The 26,521-nt window shown below is 47.3% G+C and overlaps 1 protein-coding gene across 9 annotated transcripts in view; it reads left to right on the forward strand.

Moving 5' to 3' along the window:
* VIPR2 (vasoactive intestinal peptide receptor 2) overlaps positions 1-25,773 on the forward strand; it is a 102,231-nt gene extending 76,458 nt beyond the window's left edge. For 3 of the 9 annotated variants that reach the window (XM_033192635.1, XM_033192633.1, XM_033192637.1), the window contains 9 exons: positions 2,351-2,448; positions 13,202-13,343; positions 19,257-19,407; positions 20,147-20,207; positions 21,552-21,621; positions 21,901-21,992; positions 24,105-24,234; positions 24,303-24,344; positions 25,395-25,773. In XM_033192635.1, the coding sequence (XP_033048526.1) occupies positions 2,351-2,448; positions 13,202-13,343; positions 19,257-19,407; positions 20,147-20,207; positions 21,552-21,621; positions 21,901-21,992; positions 24,105-24,234; positions 24,303-24,344; positions 25,395-25,568 (960 nt within the window). In that variant the 3' untranslated portion in view covers positions 25,569-25,773. Of the gene's footprint in view, positions 1-2,350; positions 2,449-13,201; positions 13,344-19,165; positions 19,408-20,146; positions 20,208-21,551; positions 21,993-24,104; positions 24,235-24,302; positions 24,345-25,394 lie in introns of those variants that run through there. The other 6 variants (XM_033192634.1, XM_033192636.1, XM_033192632.1 and 3 more) reach the window with 4 other exon arrangements.
* The last annotated feature ends 748 nt before the right edge of the window (positions 25,774-26,521 follow it).

Consider the following 26,521-nt stretch of genomic DNA (forward strand, 5'->3'; position numbering starts at 1 on the left):
ATGTGAAGGTGGCTGATAGGTGAGGTGAGGGTGGGTTAGGTAAGGTGCAGGCTGTGGTTAGGTGAAGTGAATATGTGTTAGATGAGTTCAGAGTGGTGGTTAGGTGAAGTGAGGTTAGTGGTTAGGTGAGATGAAGATGGGTTCCGTGAGGTGAGGGTGGTGGGTAAGTGAAGTGAGTATGGGTTGGATGAATTGAGAGTGGTGGCTAGATAAGGCGAGGAGAGTGGTTAGGTGCGATGAAAGTGGTTGTTAGGTGATGTGAGGGTGACAGGTGAGGAAAGAGTTATGGCTAAGTGAGGTGAATATGGTGGGTAAATGAAGTGAGTGTGGGTTAGACGAGTTGAGAGTGGTGGTTAGGTGACGTGAGAAGAGTGGTTAGGTGAAGTTGATTGTTAGGTGAAGTGAGATGGTGGTTAGATGAAGGAGATAGTTAGATGAGTTGAGAGTGGTGGTTAGATGAGGTGAGGGTCATGGTTAGGTAGAGTATGGATTAGATGAGACTTGTGATTAGGTGAGGTGAGGGTGGTGGTTAGATGAGGTGAAGGGGTGGTTAGGTGAGGTGAAGGTGGTGGTTAGGTGAAGTGAGTATGGATTAGGTAAGTTGAGAGTGGTGGTTAGGTGAGGTGAGGGTGGTGGTAAGGTGAGGTGAAGGTGGTGATTAGGTGAGGTGAGGTTAGTGGTTAGGTGAGGTGAAGATGGGTTCCATGAGGTGAGGATGGTGGGTAAGTGAAGTGAGTATGGGTTGGATGAGTTGAGAGTGGTGGCTAGATAAGGTGAGGAGAGTGGTTAGGTGATGAAAGTGGTTGTTAGGTGATGTGAGGGTGGTAGTTAGGTGAGATAAGAATTATGGCTAAGTGAGGTGAATATGGTGGGTAAGTGAAGTGAGTGTGGATTAGATGAGTTGAGAGTGGTGGTTAGGTGAGGTGAGAAGAGTGGTTAGGTGAAGTGAAGGTGATTGTTAGGTGAAGTGAGATGATGGTTAGGTGAAGGAGATGGTTAGATGAGTTGAGAATGGTGGTTAGATGAGGTGAGGGTCATGGTTAGGTGGAGTGTGGGTTAGATGAGACTTGTGGTTAGGTGAGGTGAGGGTAGTGGTTGGGTAAAGTGATGTGATGGTTAGGTGAGGTGAGAGGGTGGTTAGGTGGTGGTTAGGTGAAGTGAGTATGGGTTAGGCAAGTTGAGAGTGGTGGTTAGGTGAGGTAAGGGTGGTGGTTAATGACATCTTCTCATGAGTGGAGTCAGGAAGGATGAGGAATAGCAAGGCAGAGGGATCTGGCCAGGACTACTCTGTGCTCTTTTCTGAGCTGTCCTAAGTAAGCAGGGCCGAGGTTCCCAAGAAGAGATTCCTGTAATGCAAAGTAAATGGGTTAATACATTCTAAATAATGATTAAACAGCAAAGTTATAATTAAGAGCCAAACTAATAAACAAGAGCATAACTTTTTGAGTTTTGCCTTGAATTTTGTATTGTAAAATAGCAGTGAGGTTCGGTTGTACTTATACGGACTTAGGACCTCTTGGCAAAAATAAAATTCATCATGTAAGCACACGTAGATTGTTTCCCTCTTTATTTTATAGAAATTAGCTTTATCAAGAAAATGCAGACCAGGAAGCAGCCTTTGGGAGTGGCGAGCTATGATGATGCCCTGCAGGTGTTGCTGGTTTTATCATGACCAGCACTGGTTTTCCTTCTAGAGGACCCAGTTCTTTTTGTGTAGGATTCCCTGTTGTCATAGAACTCCCAGTGATTCTGCCACAGTGATGATCATGAATCCCTCCTGTGCCTGATGATTTCATGGATATTAAAAGTATCAAGCCATGAACCTTGCTAAACCAAGAAATGTTAAGGAAATAAAATTCCCAAGATACTGCAACTCAGCAACTGGCTCTGGCTTAGACAAGTACCTCTGTCTGGAGCACCACGCCCTGTGCCTGTAGGTCATAGTGTTTAATATACTCAGACCTGTGTGTCCACTGGAGCTCATCCAGAAGTGTCAGAAAGCTGGATGTGCTGCCTCAGGGACAGACTGAGCTCTCTTTCTGAACTTAGCTCAGCGCTTCCTTTGCTTTCCCTGATGGTGGCGGGTCATGTTCCCTTCAGACAGAGGTGCTTTACCGAACCATCCAAAGTCATTCATGATGAATTATAAGAAAAAAGTAGAGGTTCTGAGTGGTGGGGGTCATTTTTTGGTTCAAAATGGAGGTGGAATTAAAAAGTGAGACTGTCTCATGCCTTCCAGGCAGGCAAGAGTCCTTCATGGCCAGAGCACAGGGCTGGATGTTGGAACCGTTCCTATTGTCTGGTGCTGCTGGTCACCCTCAGCTTACAGATCCATTTTCTTTCTTTGTAGATCACGTTTTATATTCTGGTGAAGGCCATTTATACCCTGGGCTACAGTGTCTCTCTGATGTCTCTTGCAACAGGAAGCATAATTCTGTGCCTCTTCAGGTAAGGAGCAGAAATTAGTAATTCTGCAAAGAATACAAGATAAGCAGTTTCCATTTAGGGCTTCTAGGTGCCACCCAGCCTGGAGCCCTCTGTGTGCTAAGCCAATAAGACTCCCTTGGAGAATGCTGGCATGATATATGATGTTAACATTTACATTTTTATTTAAATACTCTGCATTTATTATGTAAAGAGATAATGCTGACCTTGGATAGGAATTCAGCTCAGCTATCATTTATTAAATACTTAGCCATTATGCAAATGCATGGAAAACACAGAAGAAATATGATCTCGCCCTTGCCATCCAGAAGCTCCTGTGTTTTGGCTGTAGGTGCTCTATTAGAGATGCTGCGATGTGTTTAAGAGCATGAAGGTGGAGTCAGACTGTCTGGGTTCAAATCTTGGGTCAGTCTCTTAGCAGCTGTGTGACCTCAAACAAAGTACTTAACCTGTCTGTGCTTCTGTAACATGTGGAGACTAAGAAGCCCCCTTCAGAGGGCTGTTGTGAGAACTTGATGTGTCGGTGGATGTGAAGGGCTTAGCATGGCACGTGAGGCTGTGATGAGAGCTTATTAAATGCTGCCCACTCTTCCCTGGCAGTGAGGTGAGATGGTCCCTGCCCACCTGCATCTTTAGGGGTCTCTTGGTAACTAATGATGACATTGTACAGATGATTTGACCAATCAAATCATTGTTTGATTTGGGTTGGGGGTAGAGGGTTTGGTCCCAGAACAGTAGTTTCTCTATAGGAAGAGCTCATTGGTGAATTAGGATTAAATCTGCCTTACATATCATTAGCACTAAATAAAATGAAGGCTGTTCAGCTTACTCTATGTATCAATCACTACATATTTTATTTCTCTTTGCTAAAATGTAATCCAAATGTTTGCCAGAATGTCAGATAAAATCAAAGATATAACAAATGGAATGTTTCTAGACCCTAACAACAGTCCATTAGGAGATCCATACTTGAAAGTAAAATAAACAAGTTAGGAGTGGTTGAGAATCCAGCTAAGAAACCCAGCAAATGTAATTGAGTTATGTTTTTTATTGTTCAGGCATCTCAACTATGGTTGGCAATTCTCAGAAAGAATAAGTCTACCTTTAATACAGGGCTGCACTTTGAAAAGTGTGAGGAAGGCCTATCATATTCTAATTATTTTTAAAAGCTGGTACAATATTAATATTTGTTCTATTATACTCTATATTTTACAGAGTATAATATTTTACTATATATGTTTAAATTTTCAAGTTGCTAAAGAGAAGAAAGAGAGGAAAACTTTAAGGAGGTAAGCTGACCCAGGGTAATTAAATCTGAAAATTTTATCTTATTTCCCTATATTGAACAATCCTTATTTTTTACACACATCCATTTCCTTCACATATGTACAGTGTGACATAATTAATTAGGCAACCCAAGAGCGTTGGGAATTATCCCGCCTATGAACACTGATTCTTTAGGGCACAGAATACATTCCTCCATCTGTGGGCATCATTAGTCACCTGCCTGTGGAACTTCTGAGCTGAAAAAAGTGCATGTCTATGTTGGATGTCATTCTGCTGGTGGCCACGTGTGTGATATTTGCCAGAAAAAGCATCCAGAGATGGTGTGCATCTCTCGACTTGGGGCTTATCCCACGTCCTTCTGTCAGAAGCAGGGTCCAGTGCCACTTCTTGAGAGCTGTGAGAGTCTGTCGATTCTAAAGTCCGAATTATAAAAATAACGTGCTCCATTGTCTCAGTAATTATACCCGGGAAGCAGAATGCTTTGCAGGCATTGAACATTTCTTCTCCAAAATAGCCCCATAAGCCAAGAAAGCCTTCAGTAGCCATGTTCTTATTTTATACACGGGAAATGGAGCTACTTATTTCTTAGAACACGTCCCAAAGTGCAGCGTTGACTCTCACAACAAATGCATGACCAGCTTTGTGGAGGAGTCATCCTACGGTGACAGCTGCCCCTATGACCCAGGGACTGACAGAGATGGCTCCAGTTCATGTCAGTCCAGCAGGGACCACAGCACAGTTGCTTCTCAAACAACATGGGTTTGAACTGCATGGTCCACTTCTCTGAGAATGTTTTTCAATACGGTCAGCCCTCTGTATCGACGGATTCAACCACAGATCAGAAATATAGCCTATTCTCAGGATGAGAAGCCTACAGATACGGAGGGCCAGCTTCATGTATCCGTGGGTCCTGAAGGGCCAAATGTGGGATTTGCACATTCATGGATTTTGGCATGGGGTAAGGGGGGCAAGGTTGGGGGAGGGGGATTGGACCCAATCCCCTGTGGACACCGAGGTACAGCTGTAACTGCTAACATGCACTGTGCCAAGTACTTTACAGATGTTAACATCATCAGGTAAGTACTGACACTGACCCAGTTTCTCCAGGTGGAGAGTGCAGCCCCAGGAAGGTCACTGGACATTGCAGGTTGCTGAGCTGGTGCATGCAGAGCCCTGATTTCAACCCAGGCTCTCATCACTGCAGCCTGCACCTCTGTCTCTGTCAGATGGACGTGGCCTCCAAAATCCTTTCCCACCATTGCTAATAAGCAGACTCCTGTCCTCCCCCTTTCCGGAAGCCACACTTTCCGCTACCTCCATTGCCCATTGGCAGATCCATACATGGAAGTGAAAATTTAAAATGAACAGTGAGTAATGAAGAATATCACTGAGAAACCCAGCAAACGTGTGTTTGGATGGCTTGCTAACTGGACCAAAAGCGTGCTCATCTCTGAGCGATGGCTGTGAGTGCCAACCCCACTCCACAGAAACACATAAGGTGGGAGAGAAAGGGAAGGAGAAAAAGAAAATAACAGAGGGGAAAAGGTAATTTGGAGAGATAAACGCAGCCAATGAGATGATCAGTGGGAAGCAAAATGGCACTGGTGGGGGACATTTGCCTTCTGAGGAAAGGGCGTTGAGGAAAGAAGCCAGAGGGAGCAGCACAGGTGCATGAGCCTGGTGCAGTGGCCATGCAGCTTTGGAATTGCTCCCAAGAGACAGAGAAAATTCAGAGCATGTTTACAATTCTTTGCTTACTAAGGCTCTGTGGCAGTGTTACATATGCTAAAATAAACATTTGCTAATGCAGTACACATGCAGAACACATGTTAACCAAGCGAACACAGCACCAGATTAAGATGTGGGACACGACTCTCACCAGGGACCCAGCAGCCACCCTGTGTCCACCCCACCTCCCTTCTGAAAAGCAGTCGTTATTCACAGTTCTGGCACCAGAGACAACTTTTCTCTCTTTTTGAAAACGTTACCTCGGAATCATGCGAAAGGAACTCCTGGTCTCTGTATTCTTTCACTCAGCATTTTGCAAGGAAGTTCATCCATGTTGTTGCATGTAGTTACCATGTTTTATTTTCTTGCTGTATAGTATTCCACTCAAAAAAAAATGTATTTATCCAATCAACTGTTCATGGACATATGGGTTACTCAGTTTGAGGCATAACAAATAATGCTGCTGTTATATTCTTAGTCATCATCTCATGCACAGATGCACATGTTACTTTAGGTATGTGTGTGTATATGTACACACATTTATATTTACATTTGTGTTTATTTTATATTTACTGGTCATAGGCTATACATAGAGTCAGTCTTCCTAAACACTGCCAGTAGATATGCTAATAGCCTGATGGGATCATTATACCACATAGATATGTATCAAAGCATCAAAGTATACCCCATAAATATGCCAAGTAATTTCCAAAGTGGTTACCAGTGTTACCAGTGTACACACCCACCAACAGTGCAGGAGGCTTCCGTTTGCACCACACCCTTGCCTCCATTTGGTATTGTCCATTTTTAAGCCTTCAGCCATTCTTGTGGGTCTTTAATAACATAGAATGGTGTTTTAATTTACATTTCCCTGATTTCCCTGGTGGATTGGTATTGTCCATTTTTAAGCCTTTAGCCATTCTTGTGGGTCTATAATAACACAGAACGGTGTTTTAATTTACATTTCTCTGATTTCCCTGCTGGAAAATGAGTTCATACATTTCAAAATCTTGCTTTTTTTAAAGTGCCATTTCAAAATGAGTTTGCTTATTTTTCTATTTGGTCTCTCCCTCTATTTAAGTCGATGTTTAGGAGTCTTAGAGCCTTATGTATTATGGATTTTGTCTGCGGCTCTGTGATTGGGTTTAAGCTCTCTTCATGGTCTTTGGATAAACAGAAGCTCTTAATGTTAATGGAGCTCATTTAACATTTGTTTCTTTAAGTCATTGTTTCTTGAGTCCTCTTAAGAAATCTTTGCCATGTTCTTTTTTTTTTTATCATCTAGAGATGTTATTATTTTAACTTTTCATGTTTCTGTCCATAATTCACCTGGGATTTATTTCTGCTATGGTGTGAAGCAGGGTGAAGTTTCTTTAGGGCTTTCAGCATGTGTATCCCATTGTCCAGGAGTGAATACGGGAAGGAGCTTCTGTGGCCTGCAATGCTTCTCTTCACAGAGCAGGCAGTGGCATGTGTAGGGGCCTCAAGTCCCAGTTCTGCTCCTTCGACCTTCTATCATTGCACTGTTTCTGTTTATTATAATTTCCGTGCCTTTAATAAGTCTTTATTCCTACAAGTCCGAGTCCATCAACTTTTTTTTTTTTTTTTTAATTAGGAAGAGCTTGGGCATTTGTACTTACATGTGTATTTTAAAAATCAAGTCTTAAAAATGAACTTTTAATGTCAATTGCCATTTTGCAAAATCAGACTGGATGCAGTGGCTTACACCTGCGATCCCAGCACTTTGGGAGGCCAAGGCAGGATGATTGCTTGTGTTCAGGAGTTCAAGACAAGCCAGGACAACATAGAGAGACCCCGTCTCTACAGTCTCTACAACAATATTTAAAATTAGCTGGCCATGGTGGGCACTTGAGCCCAGGTTGAGGCTGCAGTGAGCCATGATCACACCACTGCACTCCAGCCTGGGCAACAGAGCAAGACACTTTCAAAAAAACAAACAAACAAACAAACAAAAATTCTATTGCAATTTCACCTGGTATTGCATTGTATCTGTAGATTAGCTTGGATAGACAGGACATCATTCTAATTTTGAATCATCCAACCTGTGATCATAGTAGATCCTTCCATTTGTTTTGGTTTTCTTTAATTTCTCTCAGTGCTTTATGATTTTCTGAGTGGAAGTCTTATACATAATTTAATAGTCATTCCTAGGTATTTGTTTATGCTATTATAAATATTTTGTTAAATTCCATTTCTAATTGTTTCTTGAAAAAGAATTGATTTTAGTATATTAATCTTGCTTCAAAGGCTAGGTACAGTGGCTCATGCCTATAATCCCAGCACTTTGGGTCAAGGCAGGAGGATTGCTTGAGCCTAGGAATTTGAGACCAGTCTGGATGACAGAGTAAGACCCTGTCTCAGAAGGGAAAAAAAAAAAAAAAAAACTCTTGCTTCAGCAACCTTGCTAAATTCCTTTATGAATTCTTTAATTATTCCATAAATTCACTTGGATTTTTCTATGTGTAATTCGTGCTGTTTGTGAAGTACAATGTTGAATAGAAGTGGTGATAGCAAACATTTTCTTATTTCTGAACTCAGAGTGAAAGCTTTCCATACTTCCCTATAAGCATAATGTTTGCTGTAGATATTTTTAAGATACCTTTTACCAAATTAAGAAAGTTCTTCTTAATTGCCAGTTTTCTGAGAGTGTTTGGTCATGAATGGCTTTTGAATTTTACCATGATTTTTATGTATATACATATGGTTTTTATCATTTGTTCATTTAATTTGAAATATTACATGAATAGATTTTCTAATGTTAAATCCACTTCTCATTCCTAAATTAACCCTATGTGGTTTTGATATATTATGTTTTTAATATATAGCTGAACTCAGTTTGCTAATATTTTGTTGAGAATTTTCGCATCTACATTCATGAAATTGATCTATTGTTTTCCTTTCCCATGAGTCAATCTGGTGAGGTTAGGTGCTGGCCCATAAAGTGAAGAGGAAAGTGTTTTCTCTTTTCTGTTTTTGGAGTAGTTTAGGTTAGATAAGATGTTGTATCTTCTTTAAATGTTTGGAAGAAGCCAACAGAAGAGCCAACAGGACAGAGAGTTTTTTGTGAGAAGGTTTTATTTGGTTGTTCAAAATTAACAACTCCATTCTTGATGGTTTTTCTAGAGTCTGCTTCATAAAATGGAACACAAATACTTTCAACAGTATTATACAGTGGAATGAAGCAATAATGGAAATATCTGTCCCTTGTTTTAAATTCCAGATGAATTGCAGTAAATTCAGATTTTTGACCTGCCATCGCTGGAGCAGTGTCTGTCATAATAGAAACTAGTTTTTTCATATATAACTGAATTCTTTGACAAATGGAAACTATGACAAAATATTTACACCATAGTTTCTAATTTTTAGGCCATCAATTGACATTTGTTTATAAATTTGGAATTCCTCTGAAATTAAAGAATTCAAAATATTAATTGTCCAGTGAGTGTCTCTTAACCACACAACTCATCAAAAACCAAAGAGAAGTACTTGCAAGTTTTCAAGTTTTAAATTAAAGGATACTTTATCATTTTTTTTTTTTTTGAGACAAAATTTCGCTCGTGTTGCCCAGGCTGGAGCGCAATGGCGCAATCTTGGCTCCTGAGTTCAAGCACCTGGGTTCAGTCTCAACCTCTGCCTCCCAGGTTCAAGCGATTCTTCTGCCTCAGCCTCCCAAGTAGCTGGAATTACAGGCACCCACCACCAAGCCAGGCTAATTTTTGTATTTTTAGTAGAGACAAGGTTTCACCATGTTGATCAGGCTGGTCTTGAACTCCTGACCTCAGGTAATCCACGTGCCTCGGCCCCCCAAAGTGCTGGGATTACAGGCATGAGTCACCGCACCTGGCCCAGGATCTTTAATAATGTTAGAAAGGGCTTGTACTCTGTGGGCAATAGTTTGGCTTAATTGAAAATTTTCACTTTTTGTAAAATATCTTTCTTAGTCTGTTCTTTATATTTCTCTAACAAAATTTCCATAAAGGAAATAAAAATTTAACATCCTTTTGGATAAAAATTATTTTTCTTTTTTATGCAAGAATCCAAATTGTTTTATAGCTGGCCATAATTGTTTAAAAATTTGAGGGTTAGGGTGGATTTTCAAAATTTGTGGTAAAATACCCATAACACAAAATTTACCATTTGTGCCATCTTAAGGTACACAATTCCTTGGCATTAAGCACCTTCACAGTGTTGTGTAACTATCACCATTATCTAGTTCCTGAACTTCCTGTTGTCCCAAAAGGAAGCCTCCTATGCATCAGGCAGTCACTCCCCATCCCCCCCAGCTCCTGGAAACCAGAATCTGCCTTCTCTATGGAATTGCCTCCTCTGGATGCATCATACAGTATGTGGCCTTTTGTGACTGGTGTCTTTACTTAGCATAATGTTTCCAAGTTCCATCCACGTCAGTACTCCATGCCTCTTTATGGTTGAATAGTATTTAGTTGTGTGGATATGCCACATTTTGTGTATCCATTCATCTGCTCACGGACATTTGAACTGTTCCACCATTTGCCTGTTGTGAATAGAGCTGCCGTGAACATTCATGTACATGTTTTGTTTGAATACTTGTTTCCAACTCTTTGGGGTGCATACCTACAAGTGAAATTCTGGGACATATTGTAATTCTGTGTTGAGAAACCACCCAACTGCTTTCCACAACGACTGTACCATTTTACATTTCCACGAGCAATATATGAGGGTGCCAGTTTCTTCACACCCATCCAATACTTTTTATTTTGTTTTCTTAATTTATTATTATTATTACTATTGCCATCCTAGTGGTATGCAGTGATGTCACATTATGGTTTTATGTGCTTATTGACCATTTGTATATCTTCTTTGGAGAAATCAATAGTCGAGTTTTTGCCTATTTTCTAATTGGGTTTTGGTTGTTGAGTTGTAAGAGTTCTTTGTGTATTTTGGATACTAATCCTTATCAGATATATAATTTCTAGACATTTTCTCCCATTCTGTAGGTTTTCTTTGAACTCTCTTAGTAATGTCCTTTAATACGTGAAAGTTTTCAATGTTGATGAAGTCCACTTTTTCTGTTGTTTTCTTGCTGTGCTTTTGGTATCATGCATAAGAACATAAGGAATCCAATAGAGCCTAATAGACTTGTGGCTGACACCACAAGTACACAGGAAATCCAAAGGTCATGAATATTTAAGCTCCTATGTTTTTTCAGAAGAGTTTTATGGTTTTAGCTCTTATGTTTAGGTCATTGATTCATTCTGAGTAATTTTTAATATGCTGTGAGGTAGGGGTCCAGCTGTATGATTTTACATATGGACATCTAGTCATCACAGCACCAATCATTAAAAAGACTGTTCTTTCCCTATTGAATGTCCTTGGCACCCTTGTCAAAAATCAAATGGCCATAGTTGTGTAGGTTTATTCTGGACTCTCAGTTCTATACCGTTGATCTATATGCAGTGCCACACTATTTGTAGTCTGTAGTAAGTTTGAAATTGAGACGGTGAGTTCTTCAGCTTTGTTCTTTTTAAGATTGTTTTGGCCGTTCAGGATCCCTCGTAATTCCGCATGACTTCAGGATGGTCATTTTGGCACTCCCCGATGCATATGCTGGTGCACTTGATGGAATTCCACAAATCTCTTAGGCTCTTGGGCTCTCCTCGTTTTCCTTCATTCTTTCTTTTCTTTCTGCTCCTCAGACTGGATAATTTCATTTGACCTCACTGCAAGTTCACAGATGACTTATTTTGCCTGCTCAAATCCAGACCGGGTGCGGTGGCTCACGCCTGAAATCCCAGCACTTTGGGAGGTCAAGGCAGGTCGATCACATATGGTCAGAGGTTTGAGCCTAGCCAATATTGTGAAACCCTATCTCTACTAAAAATACAAAATCAGCTGGGCGTGGTGGCAGGTGCCTGTAATCCCTGCTACTCAGAAGGCTGAGGCAGGAGAATCACTTGAATCAGGAAGGCAGAGGTTACAGTGAGCCGAGATTGCGCCATTGCGCTCCAGCTTGGGTGACAGAATGAGATTTTGTCTCAAAAAAAAGGAAAAAAAAACTGCTTTGGCTTCCCCCAGTGAATCTTTTAGTTCAGTTGTGCATTTCAGCTCCAAAATTTCTACATGGTTACTTTTTGTAATTTCTGTCTCTTTTATCAATATTGTCTATGTGTTAAGACATTGTTCTCATAGTTTCCTTTATTTGTCCATGATTTTTTGTTTTAGGTTTTGTTTTGTTTTGTTTTTTTGGTTATTGTTTTGGGGGGGGGGTTGGTGGTTTTTTGTGAGTTTTTTTGTTTGTTTGTTTGTTTTTGCTTTTTAAGCATATTTAAGACACTTTATTTAAAGTTGTTACCTACGACCTTAAGTCAGAAACTTAAGATAAATCTATTTCATGTGATGCCTCAGGGATAATTTTTGTTGATTCATTTTTTTTCTCCTATAAGTGGGCCATATTTTCTCTCTCTCCCTTTTTTTTTTTTTTTTTTTGCTTTATATTTTTTGTTGAAACTGGGCATTTTGCATATTCTGATGTGATGACTCTGGAATCACATTCTCCCCCCCTAGGATTTGTTGTTTCTTGCTGCGGGTTGTGGTTGTTTGTTTAGGGATTTTCTAAGCTATTTTTATAAAGACTCTTGGTCTTTAGTGGTCTCTGAAGACTTTATGTACTTTTAGCTCAGTCATCAGCTAGTTATTTGACAGAGATTTCCACACACACCTGGAGTCAAAGAGATAAAAAACTGAAAGAAAAGCAAAAGTGCCCTCTCTAGGCCTTTGTAGGCTGGCTCTGTGTTGGGAGCACTCCTTCAGTGCTTAGCCAGCCTGTTTGCAGCTCTGCCTTAGCCCTCACCGCCTGCTTGTGCTGAGCCTAAGGAGCAGCCTGAGATAACAGCTTGTGGGATTCTCTGGTCCTTTCTGCCCTGAACGTGCACCTGGATTTCTAGGTTCCCCACTTCGTGTGAGAGCTTCTTGAAGCCCTTATTCTCCAAGATTCTCACTCAGGCTATCAGAGGGCCTGTTTTTTGCTTCCACTGCCAAGTATTTCCTGAGGTGGCAGGAGCTTATTCGTTCAGCTTCCAGCATGTCTGCAAAACCACTTCTCAGCCTGAGGATTCCGAGTCTTTTGTCCAGAACCCACAGAAAGGTCAAAACAAACACAATTCCTTGGGTTTATGAAACTCCTCCAGGACCAAGTACCCACAATAGTAACATGGGCTTCTGTCTTCAAAATGACCACCATGTTGGGGTGGGGTGGACAAAAGGTGAACTAAATACAGCATGCTCTCTGCCTGTTCAGGGCCTTTCCCCCCGACTAAGGGTTCACTTGGTTGCCATAAGCCTTGGTTGCCATAAGCCTTTGAGTATCTTTGTTGTTGTCGTTGTTGTTTCTTGAATGGTCCCTACACCACCATTTACACTGACCTCCTTTGTTGGGATTTTAACAGTTTTTTAATTGTTGATAGGAAACTTGTTATCAAATTCAATATGTATTTGCTAAAAACATTTCTTCATCTCATCCACTTTTATTATCTCAAAAAAAATTCTTAACAGAGCTTTTTCATTTTTCTCTGCCACAGCAAATTGCAGTTGCCATTCATGGTGAAATCTGCTTCATGCCCTCAACTCTTTTATTTTTCTGTGCTTCTCTGATCATAGTATGAGTTTCTCATCTCTGTCTGGTTCTCTCTCCCTCCCTCCCCTTCCCCCACCAATTCCTCTCTCCCCCACTGCCCCACCTCAGGAAGCTGCACTGCACCAGGAATTACATCCATCTGAACCTATTCCTGTCCTTCATCCTGAGAGCCATCTCAGTGCTGGTCAAGGACGACGTTCTCTACTCCAGTTCAGGCACGTTGCACTGTCCCAACCAGCCGTCCTCCTGGGTAAGGCTGTCCCCACCACAGGGTCCCACTCTCTTGTCCCTTTGTCTCTGTTCCCCCTTCTCACGATGAGAACGTCTCAGTGCTGGTGCAGGGTCCCTGGCTGAGAAACAGAGAGTCTGGCAGAGAGGCTGGGGCCAGAGCAGGCCCAGCTGGCGCTGAGACATGGGGGTGGCACTGAGGCAGGGAGGGTGGGGGTCCCAGGCACCCTCAGGGCTGGGAAGTGAAAGGGCCCTGAGCTCTGACCCCCATGGAGCTAGACTGAGGAAAGGCACACCCTTCCTCATACACATCTGGGTTGAGAAATCTTGGTACAGATGAACACACACAACTCTGTTGCTTTCTATCTGAATCTCCTAGATTCTGAGTAGTAAAAACTTCCTTCCAGATTGCTGGAAGAACTTGATCTGTGTCATGGGTAAATTCCATGCAAAACCTGATTGTGAACCCAGTTGCATGTCTATGAATATCTTGGGTCCAACTCTTTGATCTGAGGATAATCTTCATTATTAGTTCCTACAAATGCAGTATAGGATGTTTCACTCCACCTACGCCCTCCCCTCGGCTGTATTTATGGTGGTTATTGGTGGTTATCTAGCACCTAATCAAGTCAGTTTAACGTAGCAAGTGTTGTTGAGCGCCTCCTACATGCAGGCCGTTCTACCAAGCACATCCCTGCTGGCCCAGAGCACTCCACATGCTCAGTATCTTTATGAAGGATTCATGCCCCTGGTACCTCACTCTCGACCCAAGACCCTCACTACCAAGGTTCTTCTGAAGGAACCAGGAGCACTAGACTTGGGTAGGTCTGTCTGCTGGCACAGATTTGAATTAACTTAGTTTTAAGGTAGTAATGCCGTTTATAACCACACAGACGTCAGCTGTTTCATAGCCCCTCGTCGTCTTCATGCAGGAAATGTGCCTCTGGGGATAAGCTGGTGTGTGATGCCTGTGAATCAGGTTTGCTATGATAACAAAATTAAAAACAAGATTCTTCACCTGGCAAGCCCCTGTCCCCAGGTGGAGTTGGGCCCCTGGAGTTCCTGGCCCGGGAAGAGGGTCTCCCCACATGTATAACGGTGGTCAACGGCCATAAGAAGTGTGAGGACAGTGTCAGATTCTCTCACCAAGAGGGTTTCAGGCTTCACTCTGCAGATCCTCCTGCCCTTAGCTCTTCATGAAGAAAGCAGTCACCCTCGACAGACACTCAGAGGACCACTGGGACCCATGACAGACCCTCAACGGACCCATAACATTGAAAGCAGTGACCCATGACAGACCCTTAGGACCCATGACTGACTCTCAGGACCCACGACGGACCCTCAACGGACCTGCGATGTAGAAACCAATGACCCATGACAGACCCTCAGGACCCGAGACATAGAAAGCAGTGATCCTCGATAGACCTTTAGGACCCTCGACAGACCCTCAGGACACACAACAGACCCTCAGTAGACCCCGGCCGACCCTGGAGGACCTGCGACATAGAAAGTGGTGGCCCTCGGGACTGGGTGCTGGCCTGGAGCAGCAGCTCTCTACTCTCCCCTACCACTTCAACCCGAGAGGAGTGCCCAGAACCTCCGAGGCAGAGTGGATTTGAGCCAGCGTGGCTGCCCCACTGGGAGGGCCTGGCCTCCCGCACACTGCACAGAGCCTCCTCTAAATGCCAGGCTGTTTCTGAGGACACTGTGGGTGAACACTCATTCACCTTTAAAAGAGCTGTTGCCCCATTTCACAGACAAGGAAACTGGGCTGAGGGAAACCCAACAAGTGGCCTGGAGTCTCGGGATCCAAAGCCCAGGTGCAGGTGGGGCCCCACGACACCCAGCAGCACAGAGCCTGTTCCCAGCGTCGAGCTCTTTGAGGACAGAGGGAGTCGGCTTTGCCCCTTATGCCAGATGCCCCGCGACTCTAGTACCCGAAAGGGGAAAGCAGAGGCAAAGGGAAAAGCGTGTGACCGACGGAGGAGAGAGGGGACAGAGGACAGGAGGGAGGGGAGATGCCTGAGCCGGAGAGGAGCCAGGCTGGGTCTTCCCTCTTGCTGTCCTCTAAAGAATGCTCAGGCTTTAAATAAACAAGTCGGCCAGAAATATAGTCAGACCTCAGCATAAGGAACAGGAAAAATATCTTTCCTTCCAGTTGCATTTTTTTGTATATTTTTTGTTCCCAACTGACTTCACCAAACGAAGATTATCCTCCCAAGCAGAACACCTGGGGCAGCCCCCCCCAAAATAGGTGCAGGGTCTTTTTCTCACGACATTAGGATCAGCCAAGAACATGAAAAGTTCTCTTCTTGGCCCCTTCCACACGGCCTAGACAGAGACACAGTTTCCTCTGGGGCCCTGGGCTGTCCCGGGACATGGAGCAGACCTGCCCTTTATTCTCACTGTCGGCCACAGCAGGTTCCCCCGGGGTCTGTGGAACTCCCAGAAACACACCTGTGGGCTTCCTAAGCTGAATCCTGCCTGCCTCACATGCACGTGTGCACGTACTCACACGCTCACACAGAGGCTCCCCGACAAGGCCACAAGGCTGAGGAGGGACCAGCTGCTGATTGGGCACTGGGCCTTGGTGGGTCTCCTGGCTGGGGGTCCTCACATCAACCCTGTGGGTGGCAGCTGGCCCTGGAGGCCCCTCCTGCAGTGCTCTGGAGCCTGTGTAATGAGGTGTGAAGGTCACACTGTAGAAAATGAAGTCAGCAGAGGCCTTGTCATTCCCCACAACCTTCCTTCCTCACAGTGTGCTTATTTGGTTGAATGGGCACGTGGGAAAAAATGCAGAGATGTTTTTGTTACCATTTAAAAGAAAATGGAATCATCTTCAGCACACTCCTTCTGCGTCCTCTTTGCTCCTTCAGCAGGATGTCCCAGGGCCCCACCAGGTCGGCGCCTGCTTTCAGGCGGCACACAGCCCCTCATGTAACGTGGTGTTCTCCACGTGGCCCATCCCCTGGTGTGGGGTCCGCTCTGCCCTTTATTTTTCTCTTTTGCCACTGCAGGCATCAGCGGACATGTGTCTTATGGACAGGTGTTCTTATTTCTGTCGGATGGAACTCGCCAGTGAGGCTGCCAGGTCCGAGGGTGTCTCCGTCCTCGTGTGCTGCTGTTGCAGACATTTACTTCTCAGTTCTGGAGGCCTGAGACCAAGGCACCACCAGATTCGGGTCTGACTTCTCTGTGTCCTCACGTGGTGGAAGGGGCGAGGGATGTTGCTGGGGTCCCTTTACAGGGGCACTAATCCCATCGCAAGACTCCACCCCTGTGACAAGGCCCCACCCACTAACACTCCCACAGCGGGTGGGCTTCAACACCTGAATTCTGGCGGCATAAAGAAGCCTCCCACCCACCGCAAAGGGCATGCATATTTGTATTTTTTGTTTTGTTTTGTTTGTTTTGTTTTTGGCACAGACTCTCACTCTGTTGTCCAGGCTGAGTGCAGTGGCATGATCTCAGCTCACTGCAACCTCCACCTCCCAGGTTCAGGCGATTCTCATGTCTCAGCCTCCTGAGTAGCTGGGATCACAGGCAGGCGTCACCACACCCAGCTAATTTTATTTCATTTTATTTTATTTGTATTTTTAGTAGAGACGGGGTTTCACTGTGTTGGCCAGGCTGGTCTTGAACTCCTGACCTCAAGTGATCCACCCACCTTGGCCTCCCAAAGTGCTGGGATTATAGGGGTGAGCCACCGCACCCAGCTGCCTGTGTATTTTTAAATTGTAGTAAATCTGTCTTGCTAGGTTGCCTTCCAAAAGGCTGAGACAGCTGACAGCTGCACGTACGATCACACCAGAGCCCAAAGACCTGATTAGTTTTACCGTTTTGCCTGTCTGGTGGCATTGGCACTGCCTCTGTGACTCTCATGCACACTCCAGGGCAGGGCACCTGCTGAGAACCAGCGTTTTTCCACAAGCTGTTCCGGCCCTCTAAAACACCACATTCATCTGTAATATTGGTATCATAAAAATTAAACATTTGTCATTTCCATTGTAAATATGTTTCCAAATTCATCATTTGTCAATTGTATTTTTATGGCATTTTTGCCATCCAAAAAGCTTTTAAAGTTTATATAACCAAAATTACCTTCTATCCTTTTAGCACTTCTTGTTTTCATTTCAGATTTCCCGTCTTAGTTAAGAGGTTTCTATTCTGAGATTGTTCATTTGTGTCTTGGTTCAACTGCAATTTACTCCTTGTGTTTAAGACGCAGTCTTTTACCGGGAGACAAAGGAAGGCACGTTGCATCCAGATGGGTCACCAACTCCCAGAATCCCACCTCCCAGAGATTTTAAAACTTGATTTATTTCACTTTACTATTCAAATGAGTGGCAATAAGTCACAAATGGACTTACTGAGACTCTCCTGTGTTCATGGCTGTGGTATCATGTGTGTCTTTCCACGTAAGAGGCTCTGTCCTGATGCCCAGGGTAGAACTTGCTGGGATCTGAGTGTCCATTCAGCAGGTGTTGACACACGAGATCCGCCTGCAGGCACTCGGCTCGCTGTGGTGGCAACGATGGACAATAAGGGTAACTCTCACCTGTGCAGTGCCTCAGAAAAGGAAGCACCTATCCTGCTGTTCTTAGGAAAGAGAAAAAGCAGAGGAAGGCAAGTCAGATCCAGAGCGCTGGGAAGGTCAGGGGCAGCCTGCAGGGCTCAGTGGCTCTCAGGACCCTGGAGGCCAAATTGAAAGGCCACCATATGAAAGTATAAGTATATCCGCCCATCTATATCTACCCATATGTAAAAATATATTCACCCATGTATATGTATAGGGATAGCCATCTGCTATATGTATGTAGTATATCCACCCATATATATAAGTATATCCACCCACAAATATGTATAGGTGTATCCATCTGATGTATGTATCAGATATACCTATATCTGCATGTACATGTGTATATCTACCTACATATGTCTATAGAGACATATGAACATAAATATAGAAATAAGAATGGAAATGAAAATACTATTTTTCAGCACACTTTATATAAGCTTAGTGATTAAAAGTAGCAGTTTCGTGGTTGCCCATGAAGCTGAAATGCCTGGTACATTTAGTTAGATGAAGGTCTGAGAGATTAAAATAGATTTATTTTATATAATATGTAATTCTTTCCCAGTGAAAATCCTTTTAAAATCTCCTCAGAAAATATTTTATTTGCTAGATTTATCGTTTTCCCCTTTATTTTTTCATGTTTTATTAAGTTACCCAATATTAAAACCAGTTTTTTTACAATCAAAGAACTTACATAGTTGTCAAAAATTTAAAAGAAAAGTCTGGGGGCCTGGTGTGGGTCCATTGTTTTCTCTTCCCAGGCACTGCGCACCTGAGCTGCTAGTGAGGGCAACTGGCGGGTGCCCCACCCTCTACCTGCACTCGTGCTCTGTTCACACAAAGGGACAGAGGCCAGAGTCCTGGGCAGCTGCAGGGCCCCTGCCACCCACACCTCGCCCCTGGGACCTCCTGCTGGCTCTTCTGGTTCTTCTTTGCTGGCTGGCAGGACCACTGCGGGGGTTCCTGTGGTGAAGCAGGTCAGAGAAGAGGAAGTGGAGGAGCCGAGGGGAGGGGCCGAGAACAGGAGGGCCAAGGAGCTGTGCGGCCTGTCTAAGACCTTCCAGCAGTAAGTGAGCTCCTGGCCCGCAACAGTGAGTAAGCTTGTCTCAGGGAGGGCTGTTCACAGTTGCCTCTGCAGTGATCTTCCCCTGGAGCCGCGGATACAAAGGGCCTGGTGCTACCAGTAGGCATTCCTGGCCAGCACCCTGGCCACTGTGTTAATCACTTTCCGTCCTGATGGCACCGGTGTCTCCTCCTTCCTTGCACAGATACCAAGTGCCCTGTGTCCTGGAGCGGCGCTGCCTGCTGGAGCTGTTGTTACCGGATGAGGTCATGCTCTCCTCTGTTTGCGGTTTCCAGGTGGGCTGCAAGCTGAGCCTGGTCTTCCTGCAGTACTGCATCATGGCCAACTTCTTCTGGCTGCTGGTGGAGGGGCTGTACCTCCACACCCTCCTGGTGGCGGTGCTCCCCCCCGCAAGGTGCTTCCTGGCCTACCTCCTGATCGGATGGGGTAAGCGTGCCCCTTCCCACCCACAAAACCTGCATCCCATCCCATCTGACCAAACAACGCAATCACTTTCAGCTCAGAAAAACACTTTGCCACCCGTGTAGAATGCATGTCAGGGTCATATCGTGCAGAACTCCTCTAGGATGACTGGAGGCTCCTACGAACAACACGTTAATATTTCTGGCAACCAGGAACCTAGTTTAAAATACTCCCATTCCTGGCACCTTTTACCCCAATTCAAACTGGGCTGTTAACAAAACAGTGTCCTCCTCCCCGCCTCTACCCAGTTCACCTTTCACTGAGGGTGGGGATCAGAGAGGAGAGGGGTTGAGGCCATACCAGGTAGCAGAAGCCTTGCCTTGCCCAGGGTTGGAAAGGGGTGCAAATGCGGGACATCCTCATGGACAGGATGAGGCAAACGCAGCCGATAGCTCCGTGGGTGGCTGCAAAATCAGTGAACACATCTCCTCCTCGCACGTTCCACTCCGTGGCCTTCAGTAATAACACTTCCCACGTGGAATGACAAGTCTCAGATTGTCGGCTTTCCAGCACGTGTTTAATTATCTTCACTGCTCACTAAGGCATGAGCATAAACTTGTAAATATTTACCAAGACTTGAAACGAGATCACACTTAATATTCCCGTGAGAAAGAGTGTCCTTGAGGGTTCTGCTGGTGAAGGCACCCACCTGTGTGCGTGCACACTGCTCTGATCACCTGCGTAACCAGGCATCTCTCTGTAGGCCTCCCCACCGTATGCATCGGTGCGTGGACTGCAGCCAGGCTCTACTTAGAAGACACCGGGTGAGTCCATGCCCAGACTGCAACCTCGAAAACGGGCCCGGCAACGTCTGGCAACACGAAGTCCTTTGGAAGCCAGGAGGTTACCTGGTTGGAAGGACAGGGAGCGTTTGCGGCCAACCGACAGCCACGCAGGAAGCTTCTGGGCGATTCATGGGGAGAAATCCTATGAGGTTGGAGTATTGGAGGAAGCCCCATGCAGGAGACAGGAAGTGAGCCAGGTGTTGCAGCATAGTTGAGATTGGGATAAACCAGGCAGAGACTGGGGCAGCCCCTTCGGTGGGCACAGCGATGGCCACAGAAGAAAACCAAGTGCCCTGCACGTTGTTTACCTGTAGCAAAGTGGAAGGTCAGGTGATGGTGGCTGCAGGGCCCCCCAGCACTCCCTAAGCACTGGTCTTGGCTTGTGCGGCCTGGAGCGCTTCTCCCCTGTGCTCACCCTGAGCGAGACCGCAGCCCAGACATGAGCACACGTGGTTCCGGCACAGATATCCTGCCTTTTAAAGGGCCTCAGTGTGCATGGGTTATCCACTGCTAAGTAACAAATCACTCCAAGATTTGGTGATTTAAAACACCCACCGTCTCATTACGGTGTGATTCTGCACCTGACGACCTGGGAGGACTCAGCAGGGGCACTTCTGGCCTTAAGGACTGGTCTCCCTTGGTCCCCTTCGGCCAGTCTGAGACTGCACCAGCCGGAAGGCTCCTGCCCTCGGCCTCCGAGGGAAAGCATGGACCCAGGCCTGCGATGGAGTTTCTGCTTTATGGGAGGGCTGCAGACTCCCAGCACAGGGTGTAGACCCTGGGGAGAATCACTGAGGCGTTTTACAAGCCAGGGGTCACAGCTTCCTGCTGGAAACACCTCATGCACTGAAAATCAAAATGAAATGTGGCTCACCCACCTCAGACACTCTAAGGACGTTTTAAACCCTTTGCCATGCACATGCAAACCATTTGGGAGGTGAGGGGAAGCTAATTTTCAGGAGGAAGTTTTTTTTCTCCTGATGTCGGCTGAATGGGGCTGACACGCTTTCATGCTCAGAGTGGAGGGCGTCAGCGGCCGTCCTGCCCTTGTCCCGGCTTCTGGGGCCGCGCCTCCATTCCTCCTCCCCACAAGCCGACTATTGTTTTGAGAAGCATAAAACAAAACACAGTCACTCGCTGGGACAGATTCCTTTACGATCTGTCAGTGCAGAGAAATTGTGCTCCCACAGTCGGGGAGCGGGCAGGTTGGGAGGGGCAGACGGCCCCACTGGCAGGCACAGGCGCGAGGCAGGCGCTCATTTTCCTGTGCCCGTCTTGTGAAAGTGGTCGGTGGTAACCTGATTTCCCATCTCTATCCGACAGTTGCTGGGATACGAACGACCACAGTGTGCCCTGGTGGGTCATACGAATACCGATTTTAATTTCCATCGTTGTAAGTTGCCCCTGTTGAAGCGTGAATTACCTGTGGAGTCACACACTTGGGCAGACAGCAGGCCTGCCATCCTTTATTAAACAGAAATGGCCCCATTCCACTCCTCCACTCAGCCTTCCCGGAAAAGGGCCCCTTCAGGCGTGTGGACTTCCACAGGCAGTTCCCAGGGAAGGAGGGAGGGACTGAGGGAGTGGAGGGGAGGGTCGAAATCAGGTGGACTTCAGGGCAAATTAGGGATCCACGTATCCGTTTCACAAACTTACTGTCTCTTTTGTGCAGGTCAATTTTGTCCTTTTCATTAGTATTATACGAATTTTGCTGCAGAAGTTAACATCCCCGGATGTCGGCGGCAACGACCAGTCTCAGTACAAGTGAGTGTGTGTCCTGGCCTGGCCGTCCCTGGTGGGGATGCTGTATGGAGACAGGAAACCCCACACTGCCAGGAAGGCCCTGGAGGTGCAGCGACTCTGGGGTCAGGCCTCGAGGCCGGACCCCAGGGCTCTGTTCCTGCCCAAAGCTCAGAGAAGCACTGGACAGCATTTCCCTGGCTAAGTAACAAATCACTCCAAAATTTGGTGGTTTAAAACACCCACCGTCTAGATAGGTTGTGATTCTGCACCTGACGACCTGGGAGGACTCAGCAGCGGCACTTCTGGCCTTGGCGACTGTGAAAGTCAGGCACCATTTCTTTTATTTGAAGGCCAGAAGAAAGTCCTCTTTAGTGTGCTTGCTTGTTTAAGCATCTGCCCACTTGCATGTTATACAGCCTGTCTTCTTCTCCTTGGCCACACATTATTTTTATTTTACATTTAATTCTGTCCCCCTCAGACCACATGGTCCATGGCCGTGTGTCTACTGCCAGCCCTAATAGCAGGCCTTGTGCTTCATAACAATTCAGAAAGCGTTCCCTGCCCGTGTGATTACATGGAGATGGCATCGTGACCTCCCTTCAGTAGGTGAAGACGGCAGACGTTCAGCCAGTCACCCCCAGTCATCCAGCTAATTCATGATGATCCAGGGAATCTATAGAGTAATGCAAAGACTCCATAAATTTATATCAAGAATTTATTTTAAAAAAAAGGTAAAAACTAAAATTCAATTATAAACTAAACACTGACTTGGTGTGGAAATGGTTGGCCTAGCCCAGAAGGCACCTCGGGCTCAGACTGGCCGGGATGGAAGGGTGCAGGAACCCCACCACCCGGCCTAGGAGGGTGCCTGGCCTGCATTTCCCTTTTCTCCCACCTTAGAAAACGGGTGGATTTGGGGAGGGGTGGTTAGGAGCATGGCCAAGAGCCCCAAAGCTGGGTGCAGATACCAGCCAGTGCCCTGAGGGAAGTCACTTTGCCACTCCATGCCTCAGCTTCCTCATCTGTAAGATGGAAGTAATAATGTCACTAAGGTTAGGAGGATCAGTGCAGTCTATATTTGCAGGATATTTGCTGCCTGGCACCAGAGTATTGCAAAAGAGTCTGGTAAACCAGAGAATCTAATTCTGCCGTGTGGTATCTGAATCCAGGGAGTATCCGCCTCTGCCCGCCCACGTGAGGGATGGGATCCCACCTCAGACCCCGCATGGCAGCATGACCCTGTGCCTGCTCAGGGGAGGCCGGTGGTGCCTGCGTGGCAGAGACCCCAGAATAAATCGTTCTTGGTTGCCCTTCAGGTTGGACTTGGATTTCCTGTGAATCTTGTTTGGTTTCTATGCTGACCTTTGCATTGGTTCTTGGGGAGTGTTTGTTAAATAAGACTTGGAGATGGATGCTTTTATTTTGGAAACAAAATTAAGTGGGGACAATAACATCGGTTCGCTTTCCAGGACAACAGAAAAGGCCGAGACACCCTTGAGGCCACACGAGGTCCTTTCTGTGTAACTCTCTGGTCACAGAAGTAGCAAAACCTCCCTGGACAGGGGCCAGGAGCTCAGCCACAGGGAGGCCTCTTTTCCAGCGAACTTCAGATGCATTAATAGAGGGAATTACGTGGGTCTTCTGCCGCTGACTGAGGGGCCTGGCGCCCGCAGAGCCCAGCTGTTATGAGCTGCAGGTCCGGGAGCAGGATCGGGCCTCATCATTTAAATGTGCACGTGGCCACGGTGGAGGCCAGCCTTCTTGTCTCGTGCCTGCCTCAGGATGGACCGGGCTCCTAGGCAGGGCCTGTGCAAGTTTTGGGTCACTCACAGGGAATCTTGCCCCTGCCAGCCATGAACCCCAGAACACAGCGTATGTCCTTGTGAGGGAATTTAGGAGAAACAGACACTTTCTGGAATGCACGTTCCCGGGCCCTGAGTGCTGGATCTGCACGGGGGTCTCAGACATAAACGTAAAGAAGCGGTGGTTTTTCTTGTTAGGTGGCGATTCCAGTGGTGGAGAGGGAGTGTGGAGCCCCTCCCACACCCAGCTGCCTGGTCCTGAGAAAGACCCTGCCAGGTGTGCAGGGGTCCACGGTCCTGCAGCTGAGCTGGCTTTTCTCCTTCTGTGCAGGAGGCTGGCCAAGTCCACGCTCCTGCTCATCCCGCTGTTTGGCGTCCACTACATGGTGTTTGCCATGTTTCCCATCAGCATCTCCTCCAAATACCAGATACTGTTTGAACTGTGCCTCGGGTCGTTCCAGGTAGGTATGCAGAGGCGCCCACCCTCCCCCAAGCGCGGGTCCTGCCTGACCTTCTCTTCTCATTGCAGGGCCTGGTGGTGGCTGTCCTCTACTGTTTCCTGAACAGTGAGGTAAGTTCATGGCCGCCTTGGAACCACGTGCAGGTACTCAGTTGGTTCCTGAATTGCTGCCCAGCCTGGTGCCCTGGCCCCCACACGCGCCTGTCTTCCGTGGGCTGGACTCACTGCCCAGGCTCCCACAGTTCTCTGTGTCCCCATCAGAGAACCCACAATGACACAGGCAAACCCACTCTTCTGGGCCCAGCTTCCAAACCCTGCCATCCGTCTGTACACCCCAAGTAGCATCGACTGCCATCCCTCTCAGAGCCCTCTTGGGAAAGCTCCGAGCCGCGTCTAGACAGAATCCGTTTTTCCCCACGGACAGGGTCTTGCTCCTGACCATAGCTTGTGAGTCCCAGAAAGCCCGGCCTGGGCTGGGGGTGGGGCTGCACAGCATTTTGTGAGTCCCTGGGGACGAAGCCAGGAACCGAGCTCTGCCCTGCGTTCATCCCCAGCCAGGGGTGCTGTCTCTGGGCTGCTCCAGTGGCCTCACCCCATCCCCTGACCCCTGACCCTCCCGCCCCACGCTGCGGTGGCTGGCGCTTGCTTTGCTTGACATGCAACTTTCACCAGCACGGCTTCTGCAAAGCTGAGCCTGTATGGTGCCACTTGTCCTTCTCCCTCCTCTGCTTTCCGGGCACCCGTCACTCATCCCCACCCCCTCCCAGCGCTAACATTCCCTACCCGCTGGGAACAGGGAAGGAGACGGAGGCCCAGCACTGTCACATCCCCGGCTGCTAAGGAAAATCTTTTCAGAAAAAAACAAATTAACTACCTCAGACTGTGGGACAGCGCTTGCCGTAGCAGTGGCGACGCCTGAACCACCCACGCACAGCCTTAGCGTGGCTGCGTCCCCCGCCCTCATGTGGCCTCCAGTTCCCGCTCCCTCCAGCGTCTTGCCCCAAGCCCTTTCTGTTTCTGTCCGTCTGATGGGAACACAGATGTCGCCCCACCCTCCACACGGCAGCAGGCGGGAGGGAGAGCTGGAGGCTCCGTGGTTCCCAGAGCACCCGCACGCCCCTGCCCAGGCTCACGGGCGCTCCGGTGCCCTCACCTCCCCAGGTGCAGTGCGAGCTGAAGCGAAAATGGCGAAGCCGGTGCCCGACCCCGTCCACGAGCCGGGATTACAGGGCCTGCGGCTCCTCCATCTCCCGCAACGGCTCGGAGGGCGCCCTGCAGTGCCACCGCGGCTCCCGCGCCCAGTCCTTCCTGCAGACGGAGACCTCGGTCCTCTAGCCCCGCCCTGGCCGTGGGACGCGGCGGGAGGCCACGGCGCGGGCTTCTGCGGGGCTGAGACGCCGGCCTCCTCCTTCCAGGAGCCCGAGCAGCCTGTCGGGCGGGCCAGCGCGGTCCTGGCGCATCAAGCTTGTCCACTAAGCCGCATACCTGGAACCGGGGTCGTGTTGTCACTGACTCGATTTAAACTCCAGCGTTTAGATAATCTTATTCAAAATGTGTTTCAGCCGAATAGTGGATCCATTTTCTTTCTTTCCTTTTTCTTTTTTTTTTTTTTTTTTTTGAGACAGTCTCCCTCTGTCGCCCGGGCTGGAGGGCAGTGGCCGGATCTCAGCTCACTGCAAGCTCCGCCTGCCGGGTTCACGCCGTTCTCCTGCCTCAGCCTCCCGAGTAGCTGGGACTGCAGGCGCCGCCACCTCGCCCGGCTAATTTGTAGTTTTAGTAGAGACGGGGTTTCACCCTGTCAGCCAGGATGGTCTCATCTCCTGACCTCGTGATCCGCCTGCCTAGGCCTCCCAAAGTGCTGGGATTACAGGCGTGACCCACCGGGCCCGGCCCAGGAGAAGAGGGGAGCTAAGGAGCAAATGTGGAAATGCAGTTGTGTGGTCCAGCAGGGGCCTGGGCGCCCACTGGGTGCCGTCTGTCCCACCTCAGGGCGGCCTCCCAGGTCCCATAAGGGCAGCCCCCTCATCTGCAGGACAGAGGGATGCCACTCAGGGCCCACCTGACGTTAGGACTAGGAGAAATCAACAGGAGGGCAGCCCTTCTCCCTCCAGGGGCCCCCACCCGGCCACCCGCCCAAGCCCTGCCCCACCCAACTTTTTCCACAGGGCTGTTCTGCCTCCCCAAGGAAGGCGGGCTGAGGAGAACACCAGATCAGGAGAGCAAGGTCATGCAGGAGGGGGCGTCTCCACACAGGTGTTCCGTGGGACCCTCAGCAGCCCTGGCTCTGC

This window comes from Trachypithecus francoisi, unplaced genomic scaffold (assembly GCF_009764315.1).
Source record: "Trachypithecus francoisi isolate TF-2019V2 unplaced genomic scaffold, Tfra_2.0 Lachesis_group4, whole genome shotgun sequence".
Taxonomy (NCBI): Eukaryota; Metazoa; Chordata; class Mammalia; order Primates; family Cercopithecidae; genus Trachypithecus; species Trachypithecus francoisi.